Here is a 25,016-nt window from a genome sequence, read left to right as displayed (position 1 = left end):
TCTCAGCTATTCAACACGTACATTTCTACGCATGGCGGCATGGCGATACGCATGGAACATTACGGGTTACGAATGCCCACGACACGACATTGCGGATTTCTACAATGCTCAACACGGGTAAAGACGGGTCGAGCCGGTTGCGGGAAAAAAAGACGGGACGCGATCACGGGTACATACGGATGCGGCTCCAATAATCACGGCCGCATGCGGATCCATGATTGGGGGGTATCCGAGCATCACTGGCTGTCATCTGGCTCACCCGGCGTCAAAGTGTCCAGATGGCAATAATACATGTACATCATCTTGCAAAGGTAAATGCCATTGGTGTGGACAGCATTATCTTAACACCCATAACCAGTGTAGCCACAGAAACACCTGATCTGAAGGATGGACCCCTTTATCTGAGGGAGTATAGTAGTTGTGGCCCCCTTAAGGGTAGGGTTGCTCATTCGGATTCCGCGAAATTGAGATTTCTGCAATTCCGGTCAAAAATTGCAATTCCGTACCGTTAAGACGATATCGGAAAATGTATAGGGGTAATCGGTAATAGCGGAATTTCCATCCGGAATTTATTGTAGGAATTTTTTGACCAATCAGAGCCATTGGAAATTAAAAGCCAATCAGAAGCATATAAGTGCTGTATTAACTGTTAGGCGGAATTTTTAAGCCAATCAGAAGTATCGGAAGCAGGGGTGGGACGACGAATCCGGCGAATCCACGAATCCCTCGAACATTAGGAATTATTCGAGATTCGTGGAATCGAATCCCGACGCTGCATCGCCGCGCATCCGCCGCTTCACCTGCTCGCAAGTGTCCTCCTCCCACTCCCCGCAGCCTCCTCCGCTCGCCCCCTGCACAAATAAGAAGATGCAGCCTCTCACCTCCAGCGTGGAGCCCGGAGCGGCAGACCTCCTGCTGACTTCCTTATTCCCCCTAGTGACTGGCTCTTACTACGTCATCAGTAAGAGCTGGTCCAGTGGCCACTAGGGGGAACTAGGAAGTGAAGTCTGCAGCACTGCACTCCACGCTGGAGGTGAGAGGCTGCTTCTCCTTATTTATGCAGGGGGGTGAGCGAGGAGGCTGCGGGGGGAGGGAGGCGGATATTACCCAGCCCCTCATAGCCTGCTACCTATACTGAAGCCCCCCATAGCCTGCTACCTATACTGAACCCCCCATAGCCTGCTACCTATACTGAAGCCCCCCCCCCCCCATAGCCTGCTACCTATACTGAACCCCCCATAGCCTGCTAACTATACTTAAGCACCCCCATAGCCTGCTAACTATACTGAAGCCCCCCATAGCCTGCTAACTATATTGAAGCACCCCCATAGCCTGCTAACTATACTGAAGCACCCCCATAGCCTGCTAACTATACTGAAGCCCCCCATAGCCTGCTAACTATACTGAAGCCCCCCCCATAGCCTGCTAACTATACTGAAGCCCCCCATAACCTGCTAACTATACTGAAGCACCCCCATAGCCTGCTAACTATACTGAAGCGGCCCCCCCATAGCCTGCTACCTATACTGAAGCCCCCCATAGCCTGCTACTATACTGAAGCCCCCCATACTGAAGCCCCTTATAGCCTGCTACCTATTCTGAAGCCCCCCATAGCCTGCTACCTATACTGAAGCCCCCCATAGCCTGCTACCTATACTGAAGCCCCCCATACTGAAGCCCCCCATAGCCTGCTACCTATACTGAAGCCCCCCATAGCCTGTTATCTATACTGAAGCACCCCTATAGCCTGCTAACTATACTGAAGCCCCCCATAGCCTGTTACCTATATTGAAGCACCCCCATAGCCTGCTACCTATACTGAAGCCCCCCATAGCCTGCTAACTATACTGAAGCACCCCCATAGCCTGCTACCTATACTGAAGTCCCCTATACCCTGCTGCCTATACTGAAGTCCCCTTACCCAGCTACCTATCCTGAAGCCCCCTTACCCAGCTACCTATGCTGCAGCCCCTCATAGCCTGCTAACTATACTGAAGCACCTTCATAGCCTGCTGCCTATACTGAAGGCCACTATACCCTGCTGCCTATACTGAAGGCCACTATACTCTGCTGCCTATAATGAAGGCCACTATACTCTGCTGCCTATACTGAAGGCCACTATACCTTGAAACCTATACTGAAGGCCCCTTTACCTTGCAACCTATACTGAAGGCCCCTATACCTTGCTAGCTATACTGAAGACACCTTTACCTAGCTACCTATACTGCGGGCACCTATGCCTGGGTACCTATACTGCGGGCAACTATACCATGGATCGCACAAGTCTTATGTGCAGGATTCATTAGATTCAGGACTCGAAAGGTTCGAGATATTCGAGAACCTTTTTAGATTCGGATCCGGATTCGGATTCGAAGAAATTGTGGATTCGTCCCATCCCTAATCGGAAGGGATAGACCCATCACAGAAGCTTAAAAAAACGCGGATTTCTGCATTAAAATCGGAATTTCAGCACCAATTAGAGTCTTTACAAAAACCAACCAATGCTACGTTAGCAACCAGCTCCTAGCCACGTATCATCAGCTATCCCACCCATTTTGTATATAAGAGAGGTGTGACAGTCATATAGCTTGTGGGTTTCAGTCTGGTGTTTTGGAGAGAGGAGAGACAGACCCATATTAGTTGTTTCAACATAAAACAATAGTCTTTTTAAAGACTGTAGTCCTCCCAATACTGGAAACACTAATCGCATAGACTAGGGGTGCCCAATAGGTTGATCGCGATCTACCAGTAGATCGCGACTGCCTTCTGAGTAGATCGCCGCCGCGTCCTGTCAAAATTAGCTGCCGCGTATTCACGGCTGTCAAACTTTTGCTGTAGCCGCGGCTGTCAGAATATGCTACTTAACAGCCGCAGCTTTGAGAATACAATGCAATGGGAGAGGCGTGGCTAAAGGGGAGAGGAGCAAATGGTTAGAATCTCCTCCCCCTCCAGGCTCTGTGAATGGTGATGCAAAGCCACTGGCCATGCCTTCCCCAGCTCCCGCGTGTCTTCAAACAGAGTTGTTTCCCATCTTGTGGGGACTCGGAAGAGGAGACTGAACAGAGGCTGGAGGTTTGCTGCTGCACTGAAAGGGGACTGAATGGAGGCAGGAGGCAAGGTGGGATTAGATTTTGGTGCTGGGGGGGATGGATTCCTTGACTGAGCCTATTTTTAGTGGTGGTGTGTTGGAGGGGGAAGGGGATTTTGTGATTTTATCTGCATGAAGCCATGTGGTGTGTGTGTGTTTGTGTGTGGTTTGTGTGTGTGTGTTTGTGGTGGGGGGGGTTGGTCAGGTGAAGGATTCTGCGACCATGTTGTGCTGCCAACTATGCTGAGAATGGGGGGGGGGGGGGGGGGGAGGGGGAGGGTGCGTCGAAATGTTGGTAGATCTAGGCTTGGAAATTTTAAAAGTAGCTCGCGACCCAGACATAGGGCCTGATTCACAAAGCGGTGCAAACTTTTTCACGGACTTTTGCGCGCGCAATTTGCCGCGATCGCGCGAATCGTGGCAAATTGCGCGCGCAAAAGTCCGCGAAAAAGTTTGCACCGCTTTGTGAATCAGGCCCATGGACTATACTGCACATAGTGAAATGGCTCCCTCTAGTGGTGAGAAGTCACAATCATAAGATGGGTTCTCAGAAATCCATCTGCCAGGTCACAGAACTAATACAGAAACAGATCCATCCAGTCTAGAGGAATCTCCTTGTGATACATCACATTGTGCCACACACAGGGACAACCAGAGATTTCAGTGTCCTGAATGCGGTAAATGTTGTAAGTCTGAAGCATCTCTTGCTGAGCACCAGAAGACGCACTCATACGAGAGGCCATGGTCATTGTAACGATCGGTGTCAGCAAGAACAGATTTTCTGATTATTGGTGATCTTCAGTATCACCAATAATACAGATGTTATACCTGATTATGTGGTGATCTGCAGAATCACCAATAATGCAAGTATAGCAAGACACAGGACACTCAGGTGTAAGATAGTGTTTGGTGCAACAGTAAATATAGATAGAGATACCCACTATCCCAGAGGAGCTGGTAGAAGGAGGTATCTCTAAAGAACACTGTAATCAGTACTCCAGCAGGCTGGAGACACAGATGAGTTAGTGATAGGTTCACCCGAGGAGCGGGTGATGCACAGTAAGACAATGTATACTGATCACTCGTGGAGCGAGTGATTCAGACTGTACTGCGGCAGGTGATCACCTGAGGGGCAGGAGATCCAGACAGAACCGCGTAGCTAGTCACCTGAGGAGCAGGTGATAAGACTGTATTGCAGCTATCTACCTGAGGAGCAGGTGATTAAGACTGTACTGCAGCTATCTACCTGAGGAGCAGGTAATTAAGACTGTACTGCAGCTATCTACCTGAGGAGCAGGTAATTCAGACTGTACTGCAGCTATCAACTTGAGGAGCAGGTGATTCAGACTATACTGCAGCTACCAACCTGAGGAGCAGGTGATTCAGACTATACTGCAGCTGTCAACCTGAGGAGCAGGTGATTACTAAACTGAGAATCCCTCACCAGAACTAAGCTCACTGGTGAGGGCAGAAGAGTCAGACAAGCAGGTTCGGCAACACACGGACAGATACAGTACAAAGGCAGAAGACTGAATCAGAATGAGGTATAAGCTAAGTCGGCAACTAGATCAGATAGGCAAAGGCACAGAAACAAAAGACAGATGAGTAGTCAAGGCTAGCAGAGGGTCATAACAAATAATACAATTCAATTAGTACTTTAAGCTATCAACAGAATCTGGCTAAGTGTGGATCCCCAGCTCCTGCTGGTTCTAGCACACTTTCGGATCTGACTAAGGGTCTGAGTGCTAACGCGTAGCATTTGCAACAGCAGACGAGGAACAACTGACAGGCATGTCCTATATATACTGGAAGCGCTCCTTAGCGCTGCCCCAGTCACTCAGCCAATCAGGATCAGTGTTGGAGTCAGCTGAAGGGCTGATCAGCAGACTCCCCTTCTGCTTGCATAAAGGTTCTGTCTCTGCACGCACGCGCGCGCGTAGACCTCAGTCTATGTGCGATTGAGGGACCAGGCAAAGTTCCATCATGTAACAGCGCGGCGGAGTCCGCTGGCTGAGACGCGGGGATAGCCGCCATGCCGCTCATCGCTGCGGCGGCCTCTCCCGCATTCACCATAGTCCCAGGCACAACTCCATCATGTACTCGCACGGCGGAAACCGCCGGCTGAGACGCGGAGATAGCCACCATGCCGCTCCCTGTTGCGGCGGCATCTCCGCTATGCTTTACAGTCATGTTCAGAGTGTGGGAAATGTTTTACACAAGAATCACATCTTATTATACACCAGAGAGTTCATACTGGTAAGAAGCCCTGCACATGTCCTGAGTTTAGGAAATCTTATAGGTGCAATGCAGGACTTCTTGATCACCTGAGAGTTCACACTGGTGAGAAACCCTTTCCCTATACAATATGCAACAAATATTTTTTACATAAACAAAGTCTTAATGTTCATATTAAGTGGCGTCACACTGGTGAGAAGCGATTTCCTTGTTCAGAATGTAGCAAATCTTTCTTTTGGAAATCAGACCTTGTTCACCATCAGAGAAGTCACACAGGTGAGCGTCCTTATTCCTGTTCAGAGTGTGAGAAATGTTTTAAACACAAAGGACAACTTACTAGACACCAGAGAATTCATACAGGTGCACGTCCTTATTCCTGTTCAGAATGTGGGAAATGTTATAAACATAAAGTACAACTTATTAGACACCAGAGAATTCATACAGGCGAGCAACCTTATTCTTGTTCAGAGTGTGGGAAATGCTTTAAACAGAAAGGAGAACTTATTATACACCAGAGAATTCATACAGGGTAGCGTCCTTACTCCTGTTCAGCTTGTGGGAAATGTTTTAAACAGGTGGGACTACTTATTATACACCAGAAAACTCATACAGGTGAGCTATTCCTGTTCAGGGTGCAGGAAATGTTTTACACAGAAAGGTAAACTTACTATACACCAGAGAATTCATACAGGAGAGCGTCCTTACTCTTGTTCAGAGTGTGGGAAATGTTTTAAACAGGTGGGACAACTTATTGTACACCAGAGAAATTCTGTTCAGAGTGTGGTAAATATTTTAATGAGAAAGGACAACTTGTTAAACACCAGAATAGCCACACAGGCTAGCTTCCTTTTCATTGTGCAGAGTGTAGGAAATGCTTTAAACATAAGCAGTCATTTGTTGCACACGAGAAGAAGCACAGCCTCTGAAGTTCCTGACAGGCATGTAGTGGAGTGGAGAACATGTTACAGTGTCAGTCAGGGGAACAATGAAATTGGTTTTATAGGTGGAGTCTGGTGGGTGGAGTTCTCTCTTTCATACTTATATAATCTTTGCACAGATCTCACACACCTCCTATTTCTGGTTTGTGTGTAAATTCCATCCATCTTATATGCAGCTTGGCATTGGACCAATCCAAACCCAGCACATCCAGTGAAGGGCTTTTGATTGGCTCTGTTCCATGCATGAAATTTCCAGGAAAGTTGTAATTATTATCATCTAGTTCACCACCTCTATTCCGTAGTATTCCTTTCCTCAGTCAGTAAGATGGCAGGAAAGCCATTTAGCAGCTTCTGCTACAAATCTCTGGAGGTTTTACCATCTCCACAAAAAATTCTACAAGAGGAGTCTACTTAAACAAATATCAAAATGTATGATTGCAATAGAGTCAAGATGAAAGATCGGCACTAGGCTGACTTAGCAAACCCTCTGGGGGGTCCTTAGCGCTTACTCACTGTGCCTCCGGCTTTAAAGGATCAACTGTATAGCAGAAAGTAAAAAGATACCGGGGCACCAGCTGAATGCAAATGCTAATTTATTCCATCCCATCCAGTGACAGACACCATAAATCAGGCACAAGGTCCAACAGCCGTTTCGCAAGCTAAGATGCTTGCTTCCTCAGAGAAAGCAAGCATCTTAACTTGCGAAATGGCTGTTAGACCTTGTGCCTGATTTATGGTGTCTGTCACTGGATGGGATGGAATAAATTAGCATTTGCATTAAGCTGTTGCCCGGTATCTTTTTACTTTCTGCTACACAAATATCAAAATGTATTTATTAGGACCATATAAACAACCACATTGAATTCCCTTATCCCACTTAAAAAGTGATACATGGCCATGTATAAATAAACTGGTCAGCAGCTGACATCAAACGTCCACACACATACAATCTGGCTACAATTCAGCTCTGATCTCTAGGCCACACAATACAACAGAACGGGAAGTGTGATACAGGGAGAATGCACCACCATTATCTTCCACAACGTTCCAAGGTGTGCTGTGCTGCTATTGCAGAATTTGCCAAATAAACAGTGTGGGTTCACATTAAAGCTTCAGGGCACGGCCTACACATGCCATCCCTCCAGGTGTACAGGAATTAGACATCCAAACAATGTCCATATGGTTTACCGCAGACTTCACACTACTTAGGTGACCAATAGGCTGCATGCGCATCCAACACACTATACCATGGAATTAGCCGCTGACAGTTCCTAGTGACTGGCACATCAGATTGCACAGTGCATAAACAATTCCTGCATAGCAGCAGAGTAGGTATCGCACATTGCCCAGATGGGCTCTCACCACCGCTGGGCTGAGTGACTCTCTGAGCACTGAGTCACTCAGAAACCACAGTGGAGTGCTAAACATTGCATGCCTCTGCATTCCTCTCTGCTGTAATCTATGCTTAAAGGTGCCCATACATCTAGTGATTTGCGGTGCGGTTGACTATTCAATCCATTTTTTTTATTGAATTGAGTGTGTTCCAGTATGCATGATCAGCAATAACTGGCTGATATCAACAACTGGTCAACATCCTCGAAAATCAGCCCTAGCACATTTTTGGGAAGCAAAATTTAATATAAGACGCTGTCTTATTTTTGGGGAAACACAGTAGAAACCAACACAAGAAAGAGAAGACGAGGCCGTTTTTTCAACAAGTCAAAGTATGAAAAGTCTGTCATGGAGTCTCCTGCTGTGTTGTATGTCACAGGAGCCCCACTGACCGTGAACACGCAAAACCGTCCGATCCGATTCTAGCACACAGATTGAGAGCTATGGACGCAATCTGCGTAGAATTGGCGGAGTTTGAGCGTCACGACGCAGTAGGGAGCCTGTGAGGTTACGAAAATACACTTTTACTCCAACCCAGGGGTAGATCTGCCACCATCTCTGTTTTCTATCAGCCCAGAGAAAACTGCTAACTGGCTATAGACCTGTGAAACAAAAAAACGGTTAAAACTGTGCAATTCCTATCTATCTATCAAAACAGTAGCGTCCCTTCGGAAGTTTAGGTCTCGTCTGTGTATACTGAATAGCAGGTTTACTGAGAGGTAAAGACCTTTTAAGAAGCCTTTATTTGTTACAATATAAATAATTAATATATACAGACAATCGTGAACAATTAAACGATGAGAGACAGTGATAACACAGTACATAAAAGAAAAAGGGATAAAAAGAACGAATACTTATGATTCTGTGGAAAGTCCGTTCGGGAAAAGACAAAGTTCCTTTGTTGCAGTCCGTTCGCAATATGGCCGAACCACACGGCCGTTGCTCCGCCTACAAGATGGCCACTGCTATTTCCCCAAGCAGTGGCAGTCTTTTCGGTATGATGGAAAGTGGGGGAAATCTCTGGGAGTCCTCATGCAATCAGTTTTGAGCACTGACATTTCTGGGCGGAGTCTCAAGCTCAGCCCAGGGGCGTGTCAGGCAGTGAGTTCTCTGGGGAGGAACTTCCAACCATCCACAAAATATGTCCAATTTCATATCCCGCCGGGGGTTTTGTCGCACATGCAAACCGATTTCATATTCAGATTGGGCTGAGAATACACGTTCATAGGACATCAAACTTGCAATATTTGGGGCGCACGGGGACCCCATTATTCATATCTCAGCCCCTGCTCGGGTTACCTGGCTATGTCTAGTATCACCATATTCTACAGAATTAGGGAAACAAAATTATGTAATTTTCATATTCCTCCCATGGATGGTATTTGCAAAATGTGACAAAGTTATCAACACCATGCATTCCATACTCAGTTTAGTCGGTGCCGTCAAGACTGGGAGGAATGTAGGTGTCAATAGACCTCATGCTGTGCTAGCTTCCCCTGTTGAATAGACTCTGTTGGTATTTCAGCTCTGCCCAATTAGCACATTAGTGTCACCAGAGCTTTTCCGGGAGCCTTAACAGGATTTCTTGCTAAACCAGGTTGCTTTAGCCATATGCTAACGCAGGCCCATTCAGCCCTCATGGCAAAAGGGGGGGGGGGGAAGGCAGGAAGGAAAAACTTCTATTTTAAAAATAAAGAATGTCAGTTTTCCGATCACGGTTGCGATCGGACAATCGGCCGCGAATCCTCGGACGACTGGGCGTCGCCCGGCGTCACACCTCCCCCTTCCCGAGCTCTGCTCAGGGAGGTGTCAACAGGACGTCTTCCGTAGCAGCTATTGGCGCTGTTGGGTCGGGTTCCCCCTGACACCGCGACAGCCCATCAGCGTTTTGGTGTCGGCTGCCTGCTTTGTGTTGGATCGTAAAGTCGTACTGCTGCAATGACAGGCTCCACCGTAGGAGCTTGCCGTTGGTTCCAGCAGTACGGTTTAGCCAACTCAGGGGATTGTGATCAGTGACGATCGTGAAGGAGCGGCCGTACAGATACGACTGCAGTTTCTGTAGGGCCCACACGATCGCCAGGCACTCCTTTTCAGTTGTGGAGTAGGCTACCTCTCGGGGCAGGAGCTTCCGGCTCAGGTAGAGGATAGGGTGTTCATCCCCCTTTCCATCCACCTGGCTGAGGACTGCGCCGAGACCGTAGTCAGAGGCATCGGTTTGCACCACAAACCGACGACTGAAGTCTGGGGCCTGAAGCACAGGGGCGCTTGCGAGGGCCTGCTTCAAGGCCTGGAAGGCATTCTCGCAAGCGGGGGTCCAGCTAACAACCTTGGGGTGCTTCTTGCTAGTGGCATCGGTCAGGGGCTTCGCCAGTGTACTATAGGCGGGAACAAATTTCCTATAGTAGCCGGCGGTCCCCAGGAACGCCTGGACCTGCTTTTTCGTGATAGGTCGAGGCCATGCCAGGATGGCGTCCACCTTTCCCGTGTCAGGTTTCAGGGTGTTACCCCCCACCCGGTGACCTAAGTACTGCACCTCGGTCATGCCAATCTGACACTTACTCGGTTTAACCGTCAGATTGGCCATGGCCAGCCTCTCTAGTACCTGGGACAGGTGTTTGAGGTGTTCTTCCCAGGTGGGGCTGAACACCGCAATGTCATCCAGATACGCTACAGCGAACCCTTGCATTCCCTCTAGCAGGTCGTTCACGGCCCGCTGAAACGTGGCGGGGGCGTTCTTCATCCCAAAGGGCATCATCGTGAACTCGAAGAGGCCGAAAGGGGTGATGAAGGCCGACTTTTGCCTCGCGTCAGGTGCAAGTGGTATCTGCCAATACCCCCGGCTCAGATCCATGATTGATAGGTACCTGGCTGATGCCAGTGTATCTAGCAGCTCATCAATGCGAGGCATGGGGTAGGCGTCTGTAGTGGTGATGGCGTTCAGTTTCCTGTAGTCTACGCAGAACCGAGTTGTCTGGTCCTTCTTGGGGACCAGGACAACAGGGGCTGCCCAGGCACTACTGGACTTTTGAACCACCCCTAACTCCAGCATCTCCCTCACCTCCTTCTGCATGTCCGCCTGTACCTCGGGAGAGACACGGTAAGCGGATTGCCTGATGGGGGGATGGGTACCTGTATCTACCCCATGCACCGCCATACTGGTCCGCCCCGGGATACCGGAGAAGGTGTGCTGGTACTGGCCCAGCACCTTCTGTAACTGCTCTTGCTGGGCTGAGGCGAGCTGTGGATTGACGTTTAGGTCGCCGTCCACATCTCGTACGTCAGCCAGCAGGTCTAACAGGGGGTCTGCCTCTCCCTGCTCTAACCGGCTGCACACTGGCAGCGCATACTGGGTCCTGTCATGGTGGGCCTTCAGCATGTTTACATGAAAGCTCTTCTGCTTCCTGCCCCCCATGCTCACTAGATACGTCAGAGGGTTTAACCGCTGCACTACAGTAAAAGGCCCCTCCCAGGCTGCTTGCAGCTTGTTCTGCCTCACGGGAAGAAGGGCATATACCTTGTCACCCACATCAAATGACCGCTCTCCAGCCAGCTGGCCCGTGGCATATGCAGTTAGTGGCTGAAGGCTACCATCCCTGTGGTCAGAGGAGGGGGAGGAGGCCGGAACCTCTTCCACCTGCTCTGAGCCCAGGTTCTGAGCAGCGCGGCTGCGTGTTACTGCCAGTACAGGTACACCTTCAGACTGGCACATACTGGCATTACTCACACCCTGGCTGCATGCATGAATTACAGTGACAGGTACAACAACATTTTCATCACAAACAATCGGTATATCAAACACAGGTACCTGTGACACAGGTACTATTGGACTCGGTACCCCTGGACTGGGCACATTCAACCCACCTCCCCCCTGTTCTTGCCCCTTGGTGCAAAGTACCTTAGTGTGGGCGGAGAGTCCGTCTCCCTCCTGGCAGTCTGAGGGGCTTGGGGCAGGTTCATAATAGGACACAAGCTTGCCCAGGTCGGTCCCCAACAAAACTGGGACCGGCAGTTGGTCCAGGACCCCAACAACCTTCTCTTGAACCCCCACCCCCCAATCGATGGACACCCGAGCCTGGGGAATGCGAGAAAGAGTGCCCCCCACTCCAGTGAGGGTAAGGTATTTGTCAGGGAGGATATTTTCCGTCGGGACCAGGTGCGCACGCACCAGGGTGACATCCGCTCCAGTGTCGCGGAAACCGGTAACAAGCTGGTCGTTCACTGTAACCAGCTGGTGGTTGCTCGTAGCGGAGTGGATCCCTCTCCCACCTGCGAACATGACGTTGTTGGGTGCTCCCGGCTGGGGTGCGCTGGCTGGCGGCAGTTGCCGTGGGCGAGGTGTAGGTGGTGCAGGAGCTGGCGCTGTCTGCCTCCGCTCCGGGCAGTTAAACTTCATGTGTCCGGGCTTGCGGCAAAAGTGACAGGTGATGCCCTCTGTTACTGCAGGCCTGGACGCAGCAGCTGCGCTGGATGGCCTCTGGGGCGCACGGCTCACAGAGGTAGGAGAGTCTGCAAAATTGTGGGACTGACCTCCTCTCCAGCTAGATGGGGCAGTCCTGCGGGTCTCCGGCACCCTGGTCGTTGCAAAGGTCTCAGCGAGGTCTGCAGCGACCGTCGCTGACGCCGGTCGGCGCTCCAGCACAAACTGGCGTACGTCAGCCGGGCAAATGTTCAGAAACTGCTCCAGGACGATTAAGTCCTCCAGGACACCGTAAGACCCTTTAGTGAGGCCTAGCGTCCACTGGCGGAGTGTGGTGAGCAGACTGCTGACCACATCTTGATAAGAATCAGTAGATTTTTTCTGCCAGGACCTGAACCTTTTCCGGTAGGCTTCTGGCGTCAGCTGGTACTTAGTGATTATAGCCTCCTTTATAGCAGTATAATCATTGTCCTTTTCCACAGGCAACTCTGAGAAAGCATCAAGCGCTTTGTAGCGCAGCAAGGGTGTCAGATGTCTGGCCCACTGGTCTTGGGACAGACGATACTGACGGCAGGCCTTTTCAAAAGACCTCAAAAACAAGTCAATGTCAGTGTCTTTTTCGATAATAGCAAATTTAAATTTTGCACTTACTGGAGCGGCAGTCCCTTCAGCAGGGAGGCTGGGCGTTGAACTCCGGCTGGCTTGCTGCACTTTCGCCATGTTCAGCTCATGCTGTCGTCTCTCCCGCGCCTCTGCAGATTGGCGTTCCTCTCGCTTTTGCTCCGCCATGTACTGCAGGTACTTGTCCACATCAGTTTCCATCAGCTTTTGCAATGCCTGCTGCATTACTGGATCAACATAACTGGACAGTCCAGTACTGGCCGGTTCCAGGCGAGTACTTTCAGGGGTTCTGGGGTCGGGGATCACACTGACAGCCTCCTGCGTATCTGTTGCCGCATTGCCCGCGGGTTGCTCAACCTCGGTACGCACAGGATCTTCAGTCTCTGGTTCCCCTCGACTTGCGTTAGATGAGCCGGTGTCCTCCACAGTGGACACCTCCAGCGTCCGCAGATTCTGGCTATCCCATCGGTACAAGTCGGTTATCAGGTCCTGCTGTTTCTTGCCGCGGATGTCCATGCCTCTCGCCTCGCACAGACTCTGCAGGTCGGATAGGACCATGACCTTGTAATTCCCGGACATTTCCATGCCAAATAAAAGAAAACTTAGGGGAGGGGTACTGGTTACACAGTCTCTCTGTATATATGAAAAATATATTGCACTCAGTCACTACCAACGAATTAGTTCGTCTCTCGATAGGGCTAATTCGATAGCCCTACCTGAGATACTATCAGCACACACAGATCCCACCACTGCCACCACTGTCACAGGAGCCCCACTGGCCGTGAACACGCAAAACCGTCCGATCCGATTCTAGCACACAGATTGAGAGCTATGGACGCAATCTGCGTAGAATTGGCGGAGTTTGAGCGTCACGACGCAGTAGGGAGCCTGTGAGGTTACGAAAATACACTTTTACTCCAACCCAGGGGTAGATCTGCCACCATCTCTGTTTTCTATCAGCCCAGAGAAAACTGCTAACTGGCTATAGACCTGTGAAACAAAAAAACGGTTAAAACTGTGCAATTCCTATCTATCTATCAAAACAGTAGCGTCCCTTCGGAAGTTTAGGTCTCGTCTGTGTATACTGAATAGCAGGTTTACTGAGAGGTAAAGACCTTTTAAGAAGCCTTTATTTGTTACAATATAAATAATTAATATATACAGACAATCGTGAACAATTAAACGATGAGAGACAGTGATAACACAGTACATAAAAGAAAAAGGGATAAAAAGAACGAATACTTATGATTCTGTGGAAAGTCCGTTCGGGAAAAGACAAAGTTCCTTTGTTGCAGTCCGTTCGCAATATGGCCGAACCACACGGCCGTTGCTCCGCCTACAAGATGGCCACTGCTATTTCCCCAAGCAGTGGCAGTCTTTTCGGTATGATGGAAAGTGGGGGAAATCTCTGGGAGTCCTCATGCAATCAGTTTTGAGCACTGACATTTCTGGGCGGAGTCTCAAGCTCAGCCCAGGGGCGTGTCAGGCAGTGAGTTCTCTGGGGAGGAACTTCCAACCATCCACAAAATATGTCCAATTTCATATCCCGCCGGGGGTTTTGTCGCACATGCAAACCGATTTCATATTCAGATTGGGCTGAGAATACACGTTCATAGGACATCAAACTTGCAATATTTGGGGCGCACGGGGACCCCATTATTCATATCTCAGCCCCTGCTCGGGTTACCTGGCTATGTCTAGTATCACCATATTCTACAGAATTAGGGAAACAAAATTATGTAATTTTCATATTCCTCCCATGGATGGTATTTGCAAAATGTGACAAAGTTATCAACACCATGCATTCCATACTCAGTTTAGTCGGTGCCGTCAAGACTGGGAGGAATGTAGGTGTCAATAGACCTCATGCTGTGCTAGCTTCCCCTGTTGAATAGACTCTGTTGGTATTTCAGCTCTGCCCAATTAGCACATTAGTGTCACCAGAGCTTTTCCGGGAGCCTTAACAGGATTTCTTGCTAAACCAGGTTGCTTTAGCCATATGCTAACGCAGGCCCATTCAGCCCTCATGGCAAAAGGGGGGGGGGGAAGGCAGGAAGGAAAAACTTCTATTTTAAAAATAAAGAATGTCAGTTTTCCGATCACGGTTGCGATCGGACAATCGGCCGCGAATCCTCGGACGACTGGGCGTCGCCCGGCGTCACATTGTACTCATGAGAAATGACAATGTGCAAGTTTGAAATGTCAATAAACACTTTTCTACTAGTGAAGCAGAAGTCCTTCTGTATATCAAAAAATGGAGCACACTTTTATAATGGCAAAATGAAAAGTAATGTTTAGTTGACCCCACAGTGTTCATTGTAAACGTGATAGCACTATGCAGGCCAAGTGGGCTAGTAGTCATTCTTGAAAGGAAGGGGGGGCTTGGTGTTTGCGGAAGGTGGAGGATGGTGGTTTAGGGGTGGTGTTCACAACACCTCAAAATCCTCCTTTACATCCACCCTCTGCACATGTCCTCCCCCCCCCCCCCTTCCAGGTGACAGGGACCTCAAAGCCTGTGAAAAATAAATTGAATAAATTAACCACTTCAGCCCGCAGGTGTTTTCACCTTCAGGACGGAAGCAATTTTCCCCTGTCAGGGCTACTCCAATTCTCTTGCAAATAACTTTATCAATACTCATCACATGTAAATGATCAATGTTTTTTTTTTTTTCATCACAAATTAAGCTTTTTCTGAGCAAAACTTGTTTTCAGTAATTATTTTTTTCTATGCATTTTATAGGCAAATACACACACACACGCACACACGCACGCACACACACACACTTTCTCCAATTACACCCCCTATAGTTTTAAAATAAGCAATTCTACTGTAAATAAAACCAACCCATTTTATTTGCCTATTAGTCCCAGCTATCACACCATTTAAATTATGTTCCTAGTACAATGTATGGCGATAATGTATTGTTTGGAAATAAAGTTATATTTTTTATGTGGTTTTTTTTGTGTGTCCCATAAATTGTAAGCCCCAATGTACACAAATAACAGTAATATACCCTCATGACATACATATTAAAAAAAAGCTAAGTCCCTATAGCGATGTCATGAACATCAAATTTTGGGTTCGCGAATGTTGGGTAAAGTTCGGATTCGCACAAACCAGGTGAACCTCCATAGACTTCAATGGGCAGGTGAATTTAGAAATCTACAGGTTTTAAAGGGTCTAACATCTGGACAGGGGCATGCCGGAGGGGGGTCCATGCCAAAAGTCCCATCAAAAATTACGGAGTTAAAGCAGTCGGGTTTTAATCCCCAAAAGGCAGAAGTCACAGTACATTCCTACATTTGTGGAATAAAGTACTGCTTTTAAATGTCCAGAGTGGTAATGTAAGGGTTATGCCCGCTTCACACTGACAGACCAAATGCCGCATTTACCGAGATTGAGCGCTAACAGGTCTGTAAGGCCCTGAGGGGTGTGTGGTGCTGCATGCGCGCTCAAATGAACGGACCAGCATGGCGTGTAGCAAAGGCCAGGCTGGGAAGTTGTTAGTGGAACCTTATAATGGTAGCAAGCAGACTAGCTCAGTGTACAACCTATTTTTTTAAGCCTATTTGTGACCTCCACCATGCTAATTAGTTACGTGACCAAGCAGCCACGTGAGACTGAGTGTAACAGGTGCAGATTGCATGGCTAAGCTTCTTATACTCTGCCTGTAATACATTTCAGCAAAAGCCCCAGAACAAGCATGCAGCATAACAGGTGGTTGGGACATGTTTGCAACATCTTACAAGATTAACTGCATTCTTGTTTCTGTGCTAATTCAGACACTAATGGGAGAATAAACATATCACAAGGACTGACTAGCAATGGAAAGTAAAGTATATGCAACTGCTAGTGTTTTAAATGAAACAGCCATATCCCTGTACTTTACTTTCCATTGCCAGCCAGTCCATGTGATATGTTTATTTTCCCCATTAGTGTCTGAATTAGCACAGAAACAAGAATGCAGCTAATCTTGTAAAATGTTGCACTAGCAGTTGCACATCAGTCCTGGTGATCTCTTTTGCTACAGTAGTGGCTGATTCACACACCTGAAACAAGCCTGCAGCTAATCAAGCCTTAGTTCCCATTCACACTAGAAAGCGCTCAACGCAATTGCAAAAGCTGAGCATTTTTCTGGTGTTTTTTGCTAGTGATTTTGCAGTTTTTACATTGTACAAGGAGTGTTTTGTAAGCGTTTTGGTTTTTCTAGCTATGGGCTGTCCATTAGGAGCTGTCAACATTGAAGCGCTAATCACTCTGAATCGCCCAGAAAATGCTGCATGTAACGAGTTTGCGTTTCAGCAAATCACTAATCGCTTAATTGTGAACAAACCCATTGGCTAAACAGTGTTGTAGCGCTTTTTGAAATGCTAGCGCTTTCCAGAGATGCTGAAATCGCTAGTAAAGTGCTCTAGTGTGAATGGGCCCTGACTTCAGTCACAGCACGAAAATGTCAATTCATAAACTCTGTTACCGCATGAAAAGCTAAAATTACCGAGCAGTGAGGTAAATTAAAGACTTGTGCAGTAATTACCTCAACACATGTCAGTAAATGTCAGCACATAAAGCAGACAACAAGCGGTAAAGCCACAAAGCAATACCGTCTGCTTTGAAGTGGTGATAATAATGTGGAGTTTGTGCGAGGAGACTGTGCTGGGAGCGTGACTCACTAGCAGAAGCAGAGGCAGCTGTGACTGACAGGAGCAGGGAGCCAACAGAAACAGCTCCTGTCTCCTGCAAGTCTGAGTGTTGGAATCTGATAGGATCTGCAGCGTTCACTGGTGGGACAAGCTTTTAAACCCCCCAGGCAGCAGCAGAGCGAAATTGGAACAAAAACAGGCATCCCCTGAATACCTTAGGCTGTGTGGCTATTTAACCTCTTGGGTACCTGTTAGGAGCTAGTGGGGAAAATCACCCAAGCAAGGCATGTGTAAAGTTTCTTGGAAGTTAATCTAAGCTGTGGCAATTTAATAGACTGTTAAGAAAGACTAATAGACAGATTCAGAGCAAGCAGAGGCAGTATAACAATACAAGTACATCTAAAGGGATGTCGGGATGCCTCGCAATGCCCTCACTGCACGGAACAGCTTGTAACGAGCTTTTACCGCAAAGGTTTTTGTCAATGGACTTTGGTAATTTGCCGCACCTGTGAACATTTTTCTAGTCTAAAATACTGAACGTTGTATTTTCCCGATCAATAAATTAACCCAATGTTGGCCTGCTACATGTAAAGTATTTGTATGTCTGTCATTGTTAGTCTTTATGCGTGTTACATGATTTGTTTGTTTGGTTAAATGTTTGTCATACTCGCCATCTTGTGGTCCGGCGCCCCTTCCTTAGGAGCGCCATGGGCTGATGGTGTAATCTTTCGGGGTTTTTTCAGTGTAAGATGTCATAAGGCGTTACATACAGTGCGCAAAAAACATGGACTTAGGAGAGGAATGGCTATGGCGATTGGGGAGAAGGCGGCCATAGGTTGTTGCAGAGGAAGTTTTAAATTTTAAAAGATGGCTATTTTTGTTTGTCACACTCACCTCTTTGTTGTCCGGCACCCCTTGGTTAGGACCACGACGGGCTGATGGTTTAATTTCAGTGTGTGATTTCCATAAGGATCAGTACTCTCTATTCGCAGATGCCAACCATGTTTCACAGCTCACATTGTTGGCCTGTTATATGTAAAGTATTTGTATGTCTGTCATTGTTTGTCTTCATGCATGTTATATGGTTTGTCTTTTTTGTTATATATTTGTCCCATTCATGGCCTTGTGGTCCGGCGCACCTTGATTAGGAGCGTGACGGGCTGATAGGCTGATTTAATTTCAGTGTGTGATGCCATAAGGATCGGTACTATTCGCAGATGCCAACCAACTATTTTTCACAGCTCACATTGTGGTCCTTTTTATGTGTAAAGTATTTAACCACTTAAAGAGACACTGAAGCGAAAAAAATATGATATCATGATTTGTATGTGTAGTACAGCTAAGAAATAAAACATTAGGAGCAGAGACATAAGTCTAATATTGTTTCCAGTACAGGAAGAGTTAAGAGAAACTCCAGTTGTTATCTATGCAAAAGAGCCATTGAGCTCCACCACTTTCAAAGTCACAGAGAGCTTTGTGTTCTGAAGCTTGTTATCTCAACTGTCAGTCATTGTATTATCTTTCTCTGCAGAGGACAGGTCAATAGTTCACAGGCCTGCTCTGTAAAATCATTTAGAATGCTGAGTAGTGTGTAAACTGCAAATATTAGAGAATGATGTAATGTTATAAAAAACATTATATAACTGAAAATAAAAAAATGAAAATATTTTCTTTGCTGCTAATGCTCTAGCAATTATCCGTACTATACAACCATTCATTATATCATAATATTTTTTTTCGCTTCAGGGTCTCTTTAAGGACCACAGGCTTTACCTATAACCCCCCCCCCCCACACACACACACACACACACACACACACACACACACACACCTTAGCCACTTTAGCTTTAAGGGCTTGTTGCAGGGCCGTACAACTCAGCACACAAGTGATTTCCCCCTCCCCCCTTTTCTGCTCCCAACAGAGCTTTCTGTTGGTGGGGTCTGATCACCACCGGCATGTTTATATATATTTTTTAATGTATTTATGTATGTTTATTTTTTGAATACATTTATCTATTTTTTTTTATTTTGTACAAACCCCGCCCTCCCTTCCCCTGGCAGCCATTCACCGTGATCGGCTGTCATAGGCATCAGCCTATGACAGCCGATCACTCTGGTGGGTCCCAGGGGGACAGCTGTGTCGAGTGGAGATGCGCGCGCATCGACACACATGATCTTCTGCAAATTCCCGTCCCAGGATGTTGAGCGGTCCTGGGGCTGCCGCCATGTCCACGCCAATTTGTGTGGAGTGGTCGTTAAAAGGTTAAATGTTTGTCATTGTTTGTCTGTATGCATGTTACAGGGTTTGTCATACTCACCATCTTCTGGTCTTCTTTTCGAGCACGATGGGCTAATAGTGTAATCTTGCAGGGTTTTTTCAGTGTGTGATGCCATAAGGCGTTTTATACAGTGTGCAAAAACCATGGACTTAGGAGAGGAATGGCTATCGCAAAAGGTGCATTGTGTGCAACATTTTGTTAGCAGTTGGGATGCCATTCTCACTCTCTGGAACGGAAATTGATAAACGCAATTGCTGCAAAATGGAGCCACAATAGCGCAGCAAAAATGCAATCACGCTCCATAGGCGATTGTGATTTACATTTTGCCATGGGGGGGGGGGTGGGCGCCAACTGGATCCTAATTATTTCTCAGGTGGTCGTTGTGTTCCCGGACTTTTTACTTGAGGGTGTAAGAGTGGTACCCGTTATGACCACCTATCCCCCTCATCCCTCTCCAAACCGCCAAGTACTCTGCCAAACATTAATATAATAAAATATCTTAAGTGGAGAACAACTAATTAGGGCACTTTTGTATTAGGCACTTTTCAGTCCAAAAATGTTATCATGCCCGTTTTGCCAAAAGCAACAGCACGGCAATAAACATGTAAATTGCATTGCCGGGTTTTTGCTAGTGCAATTGGTGTTTTCCAGAATGGCAATTGTCAGCCTGGAGATTTTTTTTTTTTTTGTGTTGGCGCATCTATGCTCTGTACCTTTTTGGTGAGGATTGGTATGGCTGTGGGGAGGAGGAGGCCATAAGTAGAAATTGGCTGTATATTTAAATCATGTTAAATATACCCCTGAGTTCTACTCCTTGGGTTGCAACAATTTGTATTCATCAGTTAAGTTCTTATTCTCAAGGGTCAGTTCACACTTGGGATGCTTTTGGTGAGAAGCGTTTCTGCTCTATGCTGATGGCCGGTATTCAGCAAAGCACTGTGGTAAATCCTTGTAGTGCCTGTGATGTGCGTATATCGCAAAAAAGCACTACATGCAACATTTTGGTGGCCGTTAGAACGCCATTCTCATTCTCTGGAACAGGAATTGAAAATTGCAATAGCTGCAAAATAAAGCCACATGTGCAGCAAAAATGCAATCACACTCCACAGGCTATAGTGATTTGCATTTTGCGATCCCAGGGTTGAACCAGGGCTAAAGGGGAACCAACTGGATCCCAATTTCTTCCCAGGTGGTTAGCGTGTTCCCGGACTTTTCACTTGAGTTCAGGTCCGCTTTAATATACCACAACACACAGATCTGCAGCTTGCAAACATCTAGTTTATTGAATAATTTCATATTATAAGAGATTATAGAGATAGGAGCAGTGATGGTCACATCTAGGAGAACTCATGGAGAAGCATGTGATCAGTTTGGTCAGGTGATATGCAAATCTCGTATTTGTTACTCACAATCATTTGCTAAAGCAGGAAGTGATCACAGGAAATCAGAGCTTTACAAATCTATCAGCTGATCAAACCACATGCTTTTCCATGAGTTCTCCTAGACATGACTAACACTGGAAAGGATAGTCGTGGAGGCACACCCCAAATGGACAGACGCAGAGCTTCACTGGTCATCTGACTGTCCTCTCTCTTCTTGTGTTTCTAGAAAGGGGAAGAAGAAATGGCCACATCATCATAAAAGATATAAGTGAGCGGGTATAACATAAGATACAGACACCTACCTACCTCTTGGCTTATTGCAGCATTGAACAATAAAACAGTGGCTCATGATCCTTTCAGTTGATTACTTCACATATGTCCCCTGTTGCCTCTCCTGCAATTGGCTACAATTGGAATGAAGTCGTAGAATATCTGTAATTTTACCGATATTCTACTAGAGACAGTAGCCTGTGGCCTTTTCCAGGTGCCTTTTTCTTTACATGTACAGGGGACAGAGATGGCACAGCATTTCCACTTGTGGAGAGATTTGGTTAAGAATGAAGCTACAGTCCCCATCTCGTTTGTTAACTGGGGAATACCTGTATGCAGTGCACAATGCTCCTCTCCCCATAGTATACAGTGCACAATGCTCCTCTCACTATCCCCATAGAGCATGACTACCTCTTTAGTTCCCCATAGAGCAGCAATGCATGATTTCCTCTTCCCCTCCCCATAGAGCAGTGATGCATGCTTTTCCTCTTCCCTATCCCCATAGAGTAGCAATGCATGCTTTTCCTCTTCCCTATCCCCATAGAGTAGCGATACATGCTTTTCCTCTTCCCTATCCCCATAGAGTAGCAATACATGCTTTTCCTCTTCCCTATCCCCATAGAGTAGCGATGCATGCTTTTCCTCTTCCCTATCCCCATAGAGTAGCGATACATGCTTTTCCTCTTCCCCTTTCCATAGAGCACAGGTGCACAATTTTCCTCTTCCCCTCCCCATAGAGCAGCGGTGCATGCTTTTCCTCTTCCTGCTCATCATGGCCCAGCACCCACTCTGTACTGGGATCACTGCACAGACAAGAGAGGACTACCTGATAGACTGGAATTCTCCAGTTTAGGGCCCTTACACATCAAATGCATCAAGTAGCGTTAAATCGCATTGGAAATGATGCACTAACGCAATGCAACTTTTTCTGTTTGCAGCTCATACCTACTGCGTTGCAACAAACTGGTGCTTTACAACCTAATGCAGAGTTTCCATGCGTTATGCATCCATGTGCGCCATGATTCACTAATGTTAACAAATGGCAACACAAGCTTGCCTAATAATAATATGACCTTTAATCATGGTACGTATGCGCCTTTTATGAAGCTTGCACATTTTTAAGGGTCAGGTGAGCCTATATAGAGGGGAAATTGAAGCCCAAAATTGTTCAGTTGAGCGTTGTACCGCACGCGACTTTTTGGGACTTTGTTGTGGTGCAACTTTTTTTATTCTTACTGCTGCAATGCAACGTATTTGGTGTGTAAGGGCCTTTAGAGCAAACCCCCCACATGACTGTGCTGAGGCCACTGCATTGGTTCAGAGGCTAACATCACTGGGGGTGTTTCCACTCTTCCACTGGCCAGAAGTGCGGGCACAGATGGGTGGCACTCAGCATTTCAGTACTGCCACAGACACCGGGGCAAGGTAAGGCTGCTAGGAAAGCAGACTGGCTGAAAAATATTCTTACAGGTTTTAAGGTAGCCATACATCTAGCGATTCTGAATCAATCGACAAAGCGATTGAGTTTATTGAGGGATCGACTTCAGTATTGTTGATCGACTAGTACCCCACACACTGCAAACGATATCCTATGCCATTCACCTTCACATTTGATTTGACTGATGTTGTGTCTCCATGCTCTGAATGCACAAATCAATTCCGAGACGATGGAATGACCTGTGAAGAGAAGCCGATTCCTGTGCGGTAGTCCAATATCTTGCATCCTGCTCCATCAACTAAGCACGTCCATTCCACATCAAATCAGCCACTTTTTATCATTTGGCAATACTGGAACACACTCAATCTTCTCTCAGTTCTATACAATGATCGCATCGAATAGTCGATCGTACAGCCAAATCGCTAGATGTATGGCCACCTTTAGTCTGAAGTTGAATTTTGCAAGAGATATCCGAAAGTAGATAAAATCAGGACTAAATACACCGATGTTATTTTTGTTCCTGGAATGTCAGAGATAACATGTTGATCACTGTGTGCAATGGGGTCTCAGACACACTGGGGATGTTTCACTAAAGCATGCTAACTCACAGCACAGCCACGCTAGCGGTTTGCCTGCATTATAACGTGTGTAACGGTTTCCGCGCACAAACGCAAATGTTTGTATTTTGTGTGCAAAAATTTGCATTTGCACGTGGAAACCGTTATGCACGTTATAATGTGCGCAAAATGCTAGCGCGGCCGAACTATGAGTTAGCATGGTTTAGTGAATCATCCCCAGTGTGTGTTAGCATGAAAGCCGGTGTCCTGCAGGATCTGGAGCCTTTACAAAATTCCCTTTATAACCTATAAAGACAATGCTTCTAATGCTAGGCACACATGATACAATTTTCTGGCAGACTTACCTGCCAGATCGACTATTTCCAACAGGCCCAATCTGATTTACAATCGATTTTCTGTTCACGTCAATGGAAAATCGATCGGAAATCAGATCGGACCTGTTGGAAATAGTCGATCTGGCTGGTAAATCTGCCAAAAAATCATATCGTGTGCACCTAGCATTAGGAATACCTGTCATGGCTGAAATGTGGGGACTATCAGTGTGCACAAGATAAATGCAGGGCATTTCAATATAATGCTTTCGAAAATTGCTGAGGGTCGGAACACACTAGGCAGAAACGCTAGGGTTAATGCGCATAATGTAAGTCAATGGGACACATGAAAAAATGCATACGTTCGCTTTCAGCAATGTGCGCTTTAGAAAACGCTGTACATGCTTCATCTTTTTCTAAAACGCATTTAAAACGCACCTAATGTATGTCAATGGTGATGCAGAGGTATAGCGGTTTGTATGCATTTTTAATGCGTTTAAAAAAAAACAAAAAAAACAAGTTTGATGTATTTCCGCTTCCTGTTGACGTCCTAGTGATTTGCATAAAAAACACATATACAAAAAAATATACAAAACGCATTTGAGAATTGCATGTGCGAAACGCAAACGCGTTAAAATGCAAGAAAAACGCTTGTGCGAAATGAAAACGCATATAAAAAGAACAAACGCATATGCAACAAAACAAAGCCTTTCAGGCAACGCCACCTGTGTGCCCAGCCTCAACTGGAACAAGTCTGCTGATGAGGCATCCTGACGGTTCCCATTATGTGTACTTGCTCCAGGGGAATTGGGATCCTTTCACACTATGCAAGATGCAGTGCAGAAAAGTTGCACAGTGCATTTGGCATGTGATGCGATCATACAGTACAATGAAAGTATGCTTCACTGCAGATGTGCACATGACTCTGACGGGCCCCACCATAATGTGAACTAATGTAGAAATATGTCTGATGCGATGGAATGGATTCAGTGTGAAAGGACTCTCAAAGGGACACTAAATTCATCCCCCCAAAAATGAGTTTTACTCACCTGGGGCTTCCAATAGCCCCCTGCAGCTGTCTGCTGCCCACGCCGTCTCCCTCCGATCCTCCTGTCCCCGCCGGCAGCCACTTCCGGTTTCGGTGACAGCAGCTGACAGGCTGAGAATGCGAGTGATTCTTCGTGTTCCCAGCCACAATAGCTCCCTGTATGCTGCTATAGCATATATCATATACAATATAGCAGCATACAGGGTGCTATTGCAGCCGGGAACACGAAGAATCACTCGCATTCCCAGCCTGTCGGCTCCTGTCGCCAAAACCGGAAGTGGCTGCCGGCGGGGACAGGAGGATCGGAGGGAGACGGCGTGAGCACCAGACAGCTGCAGGGGGCTATTGGAAGCCCCAGGTGAGTATAACTCATTTTTT

The 25,016-nt window shown here is 46.9% G+C and overlaps 2 protein-coding genes across 2 annotated transcripts in view; one reads left to right on the top strand and one right to left on the bottom strand.

Annotated features, from left to right (window-relative positions):
* Window positions 1-39: 39 nt before the first annotated feature.
* LOC137504820 (zinc finger protein 776-like) lies at window positions 40-5,856 on the top strand. Its single transcript, XM_068233411.1, has 2 exons — window positions 40-117; window positions 5,275-5,856. Exons 1-2 carry the CDS (start codon window positions 40-42, stop codon window positions 5,854-5,856), a joined length of 660 nt encoding a protein of 219 aa, XP_068089512.1.
* Window positions 5,857-20,869: 15,013 nt separating this feature from the next.
* Window positions 20,870-25,016, bottom strand: part of LOC137504094 (ghrelin-like) — a 65,045-nt gene continuing 60,898 nt past the window's right edge. The window contains exon 5 of the mRNA XM_068232069.1: window positions 20,870-21,215. Within this exon, the coding sequence (XP_068088170.1) occupies window positions 21,178-21,215 (38 nt within the window). The 3' untranslated portion in view covers window positions 20,870-21,177. The remainder of the gene's footprint in view (window positions 21,216-25,016) is intronic.

Source organism: Hyperolius riggenbachi, chromosome 4 (assembly GCF_040937935.1).
Source record: "Hyperolius riggenbachi isolate aHypRig1 chromosome 4, aHypRig1.pri, whole genome shotgun sequence".
NCBI classification, from domain to species: Eukaryota; Metazoa; Chordata; class Amphibia; order Anura; family Hyperoliidae; genus Hyperolius; species Hyperolius riggenbachi.
The sequence above is the reverse complement of the archived record's forward strand: the minus strand, read 5'-3'. Positions and strand labels throughout refer to the sequence as shown.

What these genes read in the sequence shown, in the direction of transcription:
- LOC137504820 (XM_068233411.1), top strand. Translation starts at nt 40, where the DNA reads ATGGCGATACGCATGGAACATTACGGGTTACGAATGCCCACGACACGA. An exon ending in TTCTACAATGCTCAACACGG is followed by an intron (nt 118 to 5,274) that starts GTAAAGACGGGT and finishes TATGCTTTACAG; the next exon opens with TCATGTTCAGAGTGTGGGAA.